The sequence below is a fragment of the Trematomus bernacchii genome, unplaced genomic scaffold (genome assembly GCF_902827165.1).
Source record: "Trematomus bernacchii unplaced genomic scaffold, fTreBer1.1, whole genome shotgun sequence".
NCBI classification, from domain to species: domain Eukaryota; kingdom Metazoa; phylum Chordata; class Actinopteri; order Perciformes; family Nototheniidae; genus Trematomus; species Trematomus bernacchii.
In genome coordinates, this window is record NW_022987564.1 from 4,080,525 (window position 1) to 4,093,475 (window position 12,951).

Sequence of the window (12,951 nt, forward strand, 5' to 3'; positions counted from 1 at the left end):
GATGTTATCAGGTTTTGATTTTTTTTAAGCTTGCATTTTAAATCCTTAAACCATTTATTCATGATATGGAAAAAGATAGTTGCTCCCTCTTGTCTGGAGTGGTTCAAACCTTCTTAAACATCACTTTTCCAGGACCAAATCACTGAAATTCAAGGACCCCAACCAAGTAAAGTTGACATGGATGAACACACCCTCGTGATTTCTAGAGGCAGGTGGTGTTTGAAAGTAAAAGCCGACTTAAGGAGACACACATGCAGACTGTGGAAAACATTTTCTGTTATTGTTGAAAATTACACTGATGCTTACGTGACAATGTTGAAAAGAGGCCTCATACGTAGCTTGGGATATTTATGGGATAAGAAGATTATATATTAACACCAGATCAATATATAATGCATTATGTATCTGTATAATATCTAATGCTACCCTAAGGGCTTTTGAAAAGTGGCTTCAATTTATTAAAATAATTCATCTTAAAACGGTAAAATACCAGATCTCTATCTCTAAGAATATATAAAACTATATGTAATATTACATTTTAATTTGTATCTTTTATTTACTATCTATTATTATTTCAGACATAGTTTTTCCTTTTTTCAGAACAGTACATTGTCAATTATCTTGTATTTAAAACATAATAAATTGGTAATAACTGAGATTTCTAAATACAATAGATAAAATAAAATACAGTCACTATAATACCATATTCTGTGCTTCATCCAAGGTAAATGGTCACAAGAATAAATAGATAGTGTTTGTTTAGTTTAAGAGAAAAAAAAGACTGAAGTCAAAGAAATACAACTTTATTTAAGTGTAAACAAAGAAACAAACAAAACTGCATAGGAAATGTTTAAAGTCCACAGAGTACAGAGAGAGCGGCAGGTGGCCAATATATTATAGTCTCCTTTACTTTATTTAGACTGAAAACCTAACATCTGCACTTAAACTCAGCAGTGTGAGTGTGAGTGTGTGTGTAAAAGAGGGAGGAAAGGTTAGACTTGATAAACACACGCACACACACACCCAGGCCTGCATGAGGAAGCGCCAGCAGCAACCATCTAAACTCAGCGGACCACCCCGGCCCGCCCTGCCTCTTGGACTGTTGGAGGATACATTCAGTGGATATCTGCTTACACAACATGGATGCAGCGCACAAACACAACACACACTCACACACACCCAACAGCCGGGAGAACAGGACACAACGCAAACAAGATTTTTGGACACGATTAGCTGGCTGTCAGACCCTTAGGCCTCCCGTCGGGGTAAGGCTGTCGTAAAGCTGGTTCAGAACGAGGTGCTGCATGTTTCCACCACACACACACATGATTCCACCTCTCACTCGAGGCATTGCTGGTGTGGAACATTTATCACCGAATAGAAAACTCTGCGTTGCGTCTTGTTCTGCGACCGGCAGCCGGTTGTGGGGAGCAAGCATCAACAAGACGCCGTTTAACCCTTTTCTTCACAAAATACATTCTAAAAGGGCCAACGGACGTCAGGTGGTGGAGAGCGTTTGCACTTTTTGTAAAAGAAAAATTGGCAAAAAAACAACCCAAAGATTAATCAGGGGGAATCTAATCGAAAGTGATTTAGAAATAATTCGTTTTATAATATGTAAATGGGGCACACAAAAGAATCAGACTAGTACTGAGAGGTCATAAGGAGAGGAGGGGAGGGGGGTACTACATCATCACTACGGGACACGTTTCAATGAGACACCTGCGGGGCAGGGCTGTTGAAAACTACCTGAGTTTTTTTTTTTTCCTTTCTACATTTTCCAACATTTTTTTTGTCTTTCTGTGTTTAGAGTATACAATCATTAAAAGAGGGTCTTCGACCTTGCACTGGTGCAGCTTTGCTTTTTCTCTCTTACAGCCGTGAGAGGCCAGCAATAAAAATGGTGGACAAATACCACAGGGGCCCAATAATAAAATAAAATAAAACACCGAACAGGAGTGCAGTCAACCGATCACGTGCTGAGCAGCCGTCGCCGCACTTCCTGGATTCTTATAAAGCCGAGGAAGGAAGCTGATTGCTAGTTTGTGCTGCAGAAAGCTAGCTGCTTCTCACATGACAGCGAGCGAGTTCCCATTACTAGGTAATACACAAAACGGCCACCTTGTGGATTCATCGTATTTGGGGGATCTACAGAAGGACAATATGTTAATATGTCTAATATGCAGACTAAAGGGAGTTAAAGTAAATTAAGCACTAATGGTGGAAGGGCGCAGCTGCCATCTGCATTTTAATCTGAAAACAGCCTCTTTTGTTTTCAGGGCTTGAGGCTTGTCTGGCCCAACAGGTTGTGCTCTGCAGAGCCTCTTGAGAACAGGAAATACAATCGCAAAGGTCAAAGGTTAATCCCATCCAACGCAACCCTAAACACACACATACACATCTTTGGGTATATATTTTGGTAAAAACCATCCCAATAGTCGGCTACCCCACCCCATCTGAGTTTTTTTTCAACACCTATCAATATAATACAAGGACTTTTTAAAGCATGCAACAAAAAAATGAAAAACATATTTACGTTTTAAAATACATTTTTTTTCCTCTTTAAGAGTGTAGACCTAAGGATCTTAAAGATAGAATTCAGCAATAAAAAAAAAAACAGATGCAACATGAATGAACATTTTCACAGAGTTAATACTGAAAAGCAAAAAACAATCTTACTGGTGAAACTAGTGTTGAGTTCAAAGCAGCTGGCTCTGTGGAATCAAACTGGCTCGCCATCAATGTGCCAATAGCTCCACTTTAATAATAAACCAGGCTGTTGTAATGCCTTAGGCGTATTCCTATGATGCGTTTGTTTAAACCGCAAAATCCACACTGAAATATTTGTAAATTGTGCTGAAAATTGAGGTAATTCTTGTGCGTTCAAAGGCGGATTTGTGAAGTTATCAACTCTTTATCTTGCCCTCACCCAAGTGTAATCCGCATGTTCATCATCATTTTGAGGTAAATTGGGCCCAGCCCTCTTAAGTGCATCCAATCAGAGAGCGAGGATTTATCCCCAGGTGCTCTCATGATTCCACATGTGTATCTGTGATGTAACGGTCCAGTGACACTTGTTGTCTACAACTTCTGGTCCCAATGCCAACTCCGTTTGGCACTGAACTCTCACAGATCATTTTGGCACGATGCTTTCATCTGAAATATTTGGTTTCTTGATGATAAAAGGCATAGTTCACCAGGCATTTTACAGTAGATTAGACAAACCAAAAAGCTGCTCAGGGTTGCAGGATGGAGCGATGACCATAATACAATTTTTCTCTGTTTCAACAAAACCATGATCTTTGGTCCAAGAGCTATGGGACATGTACTGCACTGTAACACAAGAAGATTCAAAGAATGAGGTATATCTGTAATGCATAACAATCAGACGAGGTATGCTTAAATATAAGAGTAAAAACGTGGTATGTGTAACAAGTTGAGGTATTTAAATGTTTAAATGCACAGTAGCTATGAGTGACACACTTGAGGTATTCAGGAGTTGAGGTATATATACGAGAAAGGAGGTAAAACAAACATTGAGGTACAGGATATCTGAGATATGACGGCGTAAATCCTCTCCTCTGAGGGGAGCGCCGGTCGGTCATTCTTTTCAAAAGGTCCCAAAATTCGTCGCTAGGCTAAGGAAGTGGCTAACAGAACCGAATAATTGTCTAGTGCTTCCAGTGGGACACGGATCAAACAAAAAGGGCAAGGGGATTTAAAACCCTGCAAGAGTTAGTAGCGATTAGTTTCTATTGAGGTACAGATCTGAGATGCTATTCTGAGTCTACGGGTCGTCTAAAAAGGACCAAAGATGGGCGAGGTTTGATTGAGGCGATAAATGCGAGGGAGGGAAAGGGGGTTATCTTTGGTGCGGGTATCTTCTGTTCTCTACACCACGAACATCTGCAGAAATCTCCTGTCACATCCTGGATCAAACAGCTGCAGGTCATAGCGGGAAGGCAAAGCGCACGTGCATGATAAACTCACGTGCACTTTGTTCTTCTAAGCCTTACATGGACTATGACCTCAACTCCAGGCCCTTTATGAACTTGAGACTTCCCAGCAACAATAATTATTTAAGAAAATGTTTTTAAAGGGGATATATATTTTTTTCTTTAAATCGCCAAATCTACAGTTGGCCATTGTACAGAAAATCTAACTTTGGTTAACTCCAGTAGTCTATAGACTTCCATCTTTCGAGGAATCGGTCTACTGACGCTCAATCTGGAGGTTTCTCCTCAACTCCAACATCAATAAATAGGGCAGGACTTCCTGATCGCGCCCTCTCATTCGACTAAATCCCGGGCCCCAAGGAGCCACAGACGGTGGCTTTCAACCACCATCCAAATCAAAAGGATTGTAAATGTCAGGCCTTACATTTGATGTCATTAACGTCCTCTGGACAGCCAAATCAGGTGTCTACTTGTGAGGCTTTTGTCACACAGCATGCCTCATGAAAAAGGTGTCATTCAATTAAATGATTACATCTCTATATTAAGATCGCTAATAGATCCGGATCTTGGAAACAAAATTCATCACCAAAATCCTTTGGTGTGCTCCCTTTTAGATACTGCATGCTTTAGTTTGCATTTATGCAGCTGACTGGAGAATAACAACTCAGGTTGTCTTGACAATAATTCTTCCAGTCTTATGAGACACGGTTGGGGAAGGGGAGTATTGGATGATCATATTTTAAAACAGGATTTATTTTAGGGATCGTTTTGGAGATGACTTTATATATTTTTAATTCTCAATAAATTCACTCGGCATTAGCTAGTAAAACTAGAGGGGGAGTCTGATCATTTCAATCAGTCCTCCGTGACCTGAGCTAAATTAGATTCTTTCTATTTTGGCCTCGCTTCGCGCTCTCTTCTTAGGCGACCATGACAAACTCCGCAGAGCCACAAAGAGACAAGGATCGATGCATAAGCAAAAAACTAGCTAGTCGAAAAAAAACATTAAAAAGGACACTTAATCCCTCTCCGAGAGAAGCCCTCTAATGAGAATAAATCATGTAGCCTCGACAGCGGTCTGAGTATTGTCTCAGCAACAACATTCAGGAGGTTCACTTTAACTCATATTTCGAAATGCACAGCAAGAATGTCTTTAATCCTGTGCAAATATCAACTGAACAGTCTATTCTTTTTTTGTCTTTCTTAAATAACAAAGTATAGAGGTAGGCTTTTCTTCTTTGTAAAACTTCACGGACTTTAAACCTCTGCTCAGTGATTATGAGTACATTCATAAAGAGTTAAATGAGGTAGGTGTGGAGCAGAGGGTACAAGATTTCAAGAAAAGTGAAAAAATCCCTGAGATGGATACTACAGAGGAGCTCACAGAGAGGGTTCAGAGCAGCTGAGACCGGGGAATGGAAATATGGCTTTTTCTACTGATTATCAATTTGTAGAGGTCCCCTTTGTCATACATACCAGATATCTGATTGGAAAATATATATCAATACACATGAAAAAAAAAATCTATAGTTTTAATTTCCCTTCACTGCAGCTTGCTCTCAACCCTCTCTGCGCCCGCCTCCTGTTGTGTCTGTTGATTCATTCTCTCGCCTCCATTTCCTTCATCAAGAAAACTGCAAACGGAGGCGGAGAATGCACAAAAATAAATCTTAGAACTTGAGGATGCGATTATTTCCAAAGTCAACGACCACAATGACTCCTTCGGGCGTCACAGCCACACCGGAGGGGCGGTCCATCTGTCCGAAGCCATTCCCCTGTGTGCCAAATTTGCATAAGAAGTTCCCGTTGGGCTCGAACACTTGGACCCGGTGGTTGCGGGAGTCGGCCACGATGATGCGGTTCTCGTGGTCCACGGCGACGCCCTGGGGCCGTAGAAACTGCCCGTTCCCGGTGCCCTCGGAGCCCAGGAAGCGAGCCGACTGGCAGTCCGGCCGGATGACCAGCAGCCTGTGGTTGTTGAAGTCGGTCACCACCAGGTGGTCTTCGTGGTTAAAGGCCACGCCCCTGGGAGAGTCAAAGTGTTTCCACAGGGCCCCCTCGAAGCCGTACTTGTTGAGGAAGGAGCCGTCGGGGCCGAAGAGCTGCACGCGGTGGTTCCTGGTGTCCGAGACCAGGATCTTACCCTCAGAGTTGACAGCCACATCCCAGGGATAGTTGAACTGCCCGTTCTTGGTACCCTTTTCCCCAAACTTCAGCAGGAACTGGCCCTCAAAAGTAAACACCTGTCAGACAAAGCAAATGTGTTAGAGTCCAACGTGTTTATATCTGCAGGAGAGAGAATAAGCATGTGGAGCTGTGTGTTTACACAACTTTAAAAGGTTTTCAGAAGCTTAACATGCTTTTTTACAATAACATTTATTCTCCAATGTCTTATGGACTTCCAATTCACATGTGGAATGCCAGCTGAATTAGCACCTAAACATTTCGTACCTGCACTCGGTGATTGTCCTTATCAGCCACAATGATTCGTCTCTGACTGTCACATGCAACCCCGGCCGGACGGTCAAACTGTCCCGGACGGGAACCCAGAGAGCCAAACTTATGGTGGAAGGCACCGCAGGGCTTGAATATCTGGAGAGCGAAGAAACAAAAACGTTGATTCCAATTCAATGACAGCTCTAATTGTTTAAGTGAAAGGGTCAAACTCAGCTGTGTTTGTGCAGTTTCTACAGAATGTACTCTAATGCAGTGGTTCTCAACTGGTGGGTCGCGGACCCGTTTCGAGTGGGTTGCAGATGTGTGAGTGAAGAAAAGAAAAAAGTCTAACACTGTGCGTGCAGTAGGCGTTGGACTGGAAGTACCGGAGACCATAAACGGTTTTGAAAACTTCTGTCACGTAGTGATCATCTTCTCAATAAAGCATCTTTGCTGAGGTTTTTTCGAGTCTTCTGGCCAATCAGAATCAAGATTGTTGCCGGAAGTCCCCACGGAGAATAACTTTGCAGTAGAACTATTCTTTATACATCCATGGGTACAACTTCAGATAAAAATGAACACATAATGAAATATGACCCCCGGTTTGATGATTGACAGGTCACAGAACAATGGGGGCTATCTACCCTTACCCACAATTTAAAGTAATTCACACAGACTATCTCCTCTTTGCTCTTCTCTCTGTGTGGAGCAGCAAGTTCAGCTTCAGAACAAAGTGACAAACAAACAATGGCATAAAATATTATGAATATGTCGGGTAGTAATAGATTTATTTATTTTCTTCTCAGAGTGTACCTGAATGCGTAGTTTATATGTTAGTATTTCAAAAAATCTCCTGGGGGAGAATCCCCCCCAGACCCCCCTGCTGGGGTTGGGTTTTCAGCACGTGTGCCTTTTTATGTGATACAGTTCAGCTTTGATTCCATCATCTCATTAAACCTTATTTAAAAGCATACTTTAGTTCTGTGAAGGGATATAAGGGATATATGCACTGTACTTCACTTTAATTAATAATGTATGCTGAAAAGCGTATATATATATATATTACAGCACGATTTTTTGTTGAATAGATTTGAGTGGTTCAAATTTCGGGTCACGATTTATTGAGGGAGGCGTGTGGCGCAGTGGAGGGAGCGTTGGTGTTTGGATCAGGGGAGCACAGGTTCAAACCCCACTGCAGTCAGCATGTCGTTGTGTCCCTGAAGACACTTCACCCCACATTGCTCCTGTGGGGATTGCCCACAGTATTGAGTATGTAAGTCGCTTTGGATAAAAGCGTCTAACAAGTGACATGTAATGTATTGTAATTGACAAAGGAAAAAGTGTGTGTGTGTGTAGGGAAGAATGGAAGCCAAATGCACTTTTCAACACTCAAACACAAAGTTTGTTTTGCAGACTCTCCACTATGTAAACCATTTGGCACAAAAATCAACAGTGTGAAGTTAGCATGAACTGCTGAGTGAATGCTGAGTGGATGGTACATTACTTATAACCACTCTAAATTCAATTTAAGTCCAGATCGCTGTGGTGCTTAGTCGAGACAGACTGAAACAAAGGGTAGAATTACAAACAAAAGGAAGTGTGTATGTATACACATGGACAAGGGAATAACTGGTTATATATGTGTGTATGAATGTATATTTATGACATCATCCCCTCTGTTTGTACCACCGTTATTGAAATGAGAATTGCTGCAAGGGGTAGCAACTGGAAGACATAGTGGGAACATATCTTAGACCTCTCCGGATATCAATGCTTTTTTGTTGCTTTTAATTTAATTTAAAAAATGTTTTTCCTTTGTTGTGATTGACCTATACTTTATGCATAAACATGAGTTTGGCAATCGAGGCAACAGAATGAACAATTCAAAACCATACAGTGGAATAAATGAATGTAAATGAACTCTAACCAGATGTACGTGTTAAAAAGAGCAGGCAGAAGTCTCTACCTGTACGCGGTTGTTGCTCCGGTCGGCCACCACCACGTATCCCTCCTTGTCCACGCTGATGCCCCAGGGGCGACACAGCTGGCCGTCTCCCTCCCCCTCGTTCCCAAAGGCTGCCACCTGTGACCCCAGGGCTCCGTAGCTGCGCCCCGACTTCACCAGCACCTTGAAGGGGCTGCCCTGGATGTGCTGGTTACACACCAGCACCGACAGCAGGTGCTCCCCCTCACTCTTGGGCAGGTAGCCCACGGTGTACGAGCCGTTCTGGTGGTCGGTGACCTCCACGGCCGTCAGGTGACCGTCCGGGACCGACATGATGATCGCTGACACCGTGTCGCCGCCGGAGAGACGAGGCTCGCCGTCATGGTCGTATCCAATCACAGTGAAGGAGGAGGGTTTGCCACGTAGGGCAGTTTTTAGACCCTCGCCGTGGGCTTTGGTGACGGGGGCGAAGGCTCCGCTGCTGATCAGACCCATCGACTGGACGGCTATGTACAGAGCCTGAGGGAAGCACGAAGGAAAACATTAGTGTGTTTTAAAGATTTACACTCTTAACAGAATGCATTTAAATAATACACAAGGTTAAACAGCCATAGCCCCTCTCCTCCAATCAGTGTTTTGTATTAGTCTTTTTATTGAACATGTTAGAAACAAAACAAACAATAATAATTATTTTAACAAAGAAGCAAAATTAAAAAAATTCAAGGTATAAAAAAATTGAAAAATAAATTCTCAAATAGTTTCCGTCATGTTCAGAAGGGGCAAGAAGAAGCTTACAATCGTTTCTGGTCCTATCCCCTCAACCGTACATTGTTCATAAAAAAAGTTTAGGTCATCGTCATCAGCATCCGTTATATTTGATTAATTGTTTTAAACAAATCATTTATTTGTACAAAAACAAATTTCACAGCTCCTGCTCATAACCATTCAGGATTTGGTTTCTACATAATTGTTTTAGTGTTGCTTTTCTTTAAAACCTCATTTCTATTTTAGTCTCATCTTTCAGAGGATGTTGTCATGTTATGCTGTACTTTATTTGACAGGAGATGAGCTACCTGGTCTGGAGGAGTGAACATGAAGCGGTCGTCCTCCTGCGCCTGCAGCAAACCCCGCAGAGCTTTCAGCTCGTGGATCTGTGTGAGCATTCGCTCTCGGGCCAGCAGGACGTCCAGGTGGCGGCCCTCGTCCAGCACCTGGCTGACGGCGGCGATGGTGCTGTCCAACTTGGTCAGACTCTGGTGCAGTTTCTCCACCTGCAGGTACAGAGACTTGGCCTTCACCTGACGGATCTTCTCCACCTGAGAGGAGACAGAACCAGGAACCAGAACGTTAACAATCTCTAAAAAAGGGGTTTTTATTGTTCAAAAAGCATATCAAAGCACACGACAAAAACACTCTATTGCTGCAGGAAATTATAAGGTTATATCTTGTATGATATATTTAAATCAGCACAGATAACGTAGGCAACTAAAACACAAACTATTTTGCATTTATTATATTACAAAATTACACATGTTTGTCTGTTCCTGAAGTGATGCCACTATATGCACTCTATACAAGTGTGTGTGTGTCATACTGGTAAACTTCATTAAAAGATACCCCGATATAACACACTTCTCTGTGCAACCACATGACTATGTAATTTTAAACATAAGATTGAAAGTGGAATTAAACAAGTCTCCTGGTAATCTAAACCCAGTGTGCCCACAGGGTGGCAGCAATGTGCTGACCATGCCAAGTCTCTCAGATATTCAGGAAGGAGAAGAAGAATATTTGGCTGATATGCTGCTAGTTGAATGCATACCATTTGACAGGGCATCAGTGTGTCTAAAGTCTGGTACAATGCAGGTTAAGTGAAGTGACTTGAAGTAGCAGAGATGCATCTACAAGAGACACTATTAAATGTTTACTTAAAGTTAATGGGCATGGACGAGAAATAGTACATTACATGGTAATTAACAAATGAATGTGATTGACAAAATGTGCTTGACTTGGTATGGTCGTTTACTTTACATCATATTTAATTCCGTGTCATTACTATTCATGACTCCCTGATTCTGATACAGGAAATATGGATATTATCTTTGTTGGGAAGCTCAATTGAAAATCCTTTTTGATCATTTCATTCAAACATACAAAATGAAATACTGCAACTGTAGATAGATACATCTTAAATGTTTGTAATCCATTAAAACAAAAGGGCAAAACTAATGCATATTCTATAAGTGCTAAATAGTTTGCTGTGAGTCCAATTTGCATCACAGTTAGTATTTCTTAAGCAGTTGTAAGGCACTATTGCAGGTTTGTTGCTTCTGTCTGAACAATACAACAGAAGACAATAGGACAACAATGAGCATACAAAGTCAACTATACAAAGAGATACCAGGGTCTGCAGCTCACAAAATGAAAAGTGGTTCAAAAAAGTGATTTATTCAGCCGAAGGTGAAGAAAATAAATTAACTTGTCACTAAACCACCACACATCTCTGTTCCCTTTAGAAGCTAGGTAGAGTTACGGTACAGACTGTGAGAACAAAGCATTAAAGAGGGTGGCAGAACCTGAGAAGCACAGATTGGGCTCTTGCTTACCGTCAGCAAACAAAAAGAGTAAAACACAATAGCCTGACTGCTTCTATGGCTAGAAGGACTTCTGATAGTGTGGAGGGACTGTGAAAGAAACAAAAGAGAGGGGCTCTTTTGTTAATCCTTGGCGTAAGTGGAATTGCAATTTGCATCTGTGTGACTCGAGTTACATTTTATAGCCACACAGGACAATGACTCAAGTTAGGCTGTCTAATGGGCAGACAAGGAGTTTGAGTTGAACACACTCATTGGTAGGTTGGTATGTATTTCAAAGAGGTACTGAGCGGAAAAAACCCAGAGACAGCGAGAAGGACTGCTCTTTGATGTAATAACACCTTGTAATTTACCATGCTAGCCAATGCCGGTGCTACACATTCACAACCTACACAAGACACACCCAGACTCACACTTTCAAGACAAATATTTCACCCCTGAGTAACTTTATACTATTGTTTTTGCTGTCATCTCACAGCCATGAATCACTCTAGAGCAGAGCCACAGAGCTGAGTCACTGCAGAGCGCCTTCCTAGATTTAGTTTCTGTTTTCCGGACACCACTGTGAGCCCACAGTGGCCATCACACAGGCTCACCGTACAGGAAACACTAGCCGAGTCATTTCCAATATCTTGTCTGAGTCAGCAGAGGACAGCTCAACTTGCAAGCTTTATTCACCGGAGTCAATGACAGCATAGGAACGTGATAGCATGCCACCACTGCAGTCTTACTGAGCTGAAATGACCAAACTCAGTATTATTGAGGTATCACAGATGACCATTATTTCTAAGGAATTTCTGTTCTTTTAGTCCCAAGTTGAGGATTGTGTAGCGTATATTGGCAATGATCGATATCATCTACGATTAGGTTAATTTATTTACCTTTAGAGGGGGAATGATTAATTATTAGTTTAGCCAACATTTATTTTTAATGACTAATCGATTGTTGCTTCTTACAAAATGACCCTTTGCTAAGCCCCGCCCCTTTGTTGTTGTAGTAGCAGCTGCAGTCGGCAAAGCTCACGTGCGCACACACACACCCACCTTAATACTCAGAGAAACAAATATATATTTATGTGTGTGTGTGCGTGTGCGTGTGCGTGTGCGTGTGTGTGTGTAGGGTGCTTTGGTTGCCTGTAATGACTTTATCAGGGCAGGGATAAGGGGTCCTGTAGTGGTGTATAAAGGATTAAAGAGGGACCACGGGTAAGTGAAAACCTCCTCGCTGACACTTTGACCTGCACACAAACACACATGCACACTTGAGAGCTGTAAGATCTGAGGGAGAAATACACAGGTCAGTTTTTACAATGTCACCGAGCCTGCTCTCAGGAGGAAAGGGGAAATAAGAGTTGGGTAGACCGGTGGGTGTTCGGATAAATCATCCGTGATGTTCTGTAAGGCTACAGCAACACCTTTCCACATGTACATAAACGCACATTTAACTACCCGTTTTCAGTTGTAGTTAATAGACGCAGATTTTGTGTGTTTGAACGTGTGTGTATGAGATATTTGACTGGTATAATAGCCTGCATGTAGCACAGTCCCTTTTAATTCATTTATTAGAAAAGGTTTAGGGAGTTAGAGGGGCCTCAGGGATGAGGGTTGTTTCTTTCACCCAAAACCCAGCTCCTTCTCTGGGTAACCTTAAACCTGGGGGGCCTTCAGAGGGTTCCTGTTTAACCTTAAGCTACTACAAGGAGTTCTTCACTGGTTATGAACCTTCTCAATTGAATACTGATGCCTCTTTATGACTTTAATAAGCTAACAAGATTATCAACATAACATGCGCCTTAAAAGCACACAACTTTATTCTCCCTAACAATGGCTCTACCAGTGTGTACCTGGAGGGTATCAAAGGATATACAATACATTCAAAAAGGGACCATATTTGGAGTCTTCCCTTACTTTTAGTGTTTAATTGGGATTTTGTTCCCTCCAGAGGGAATTTCTCTCCTAAACACCCCCCCCCCCCCACCTCCTTTGTCTGCTTCCCTAACATAATGGCATCACTATGTAAC

General features: G+C 42.0%; 1 protein-coding gene across 1 annotated transcript in view; it reads right to left on the minus strand.

Annotated features, from left to right (window-relative positions):
* Positions 1-787: 787 nt before the first annotated feature.
* Positions 788-12,951, minus strand: part of trim71 (tripartite motif containing 71, E3 ubiquitin protein ligase) — a 39,594-nt gene continuing 27,430 nt past the window's right edge. Inside the window, exons 4-7 of the mRNA XM_034125160.1 lie at positions 9,411-9,653; positions 8,359-8,856; positions 6,408-6,548; positions 788-6,199 (exon numbers count right to left, since the gene is read on the minus strand). Coding sequence (XP_033981051.1) covers positions 5,627-6,199; positions 6,408-6,548; positions 8,359-8,856; positions 9,411-9,653 — 1,455 coding nt within the window. The 3' untranslated portion in view covers positions 788-5,626. The remainder of the gene's footprint in view (positions 6,200-6,407; positions 6,549-8,358; positions 8,857-9,410; positions 9,654-12,951) is intronic.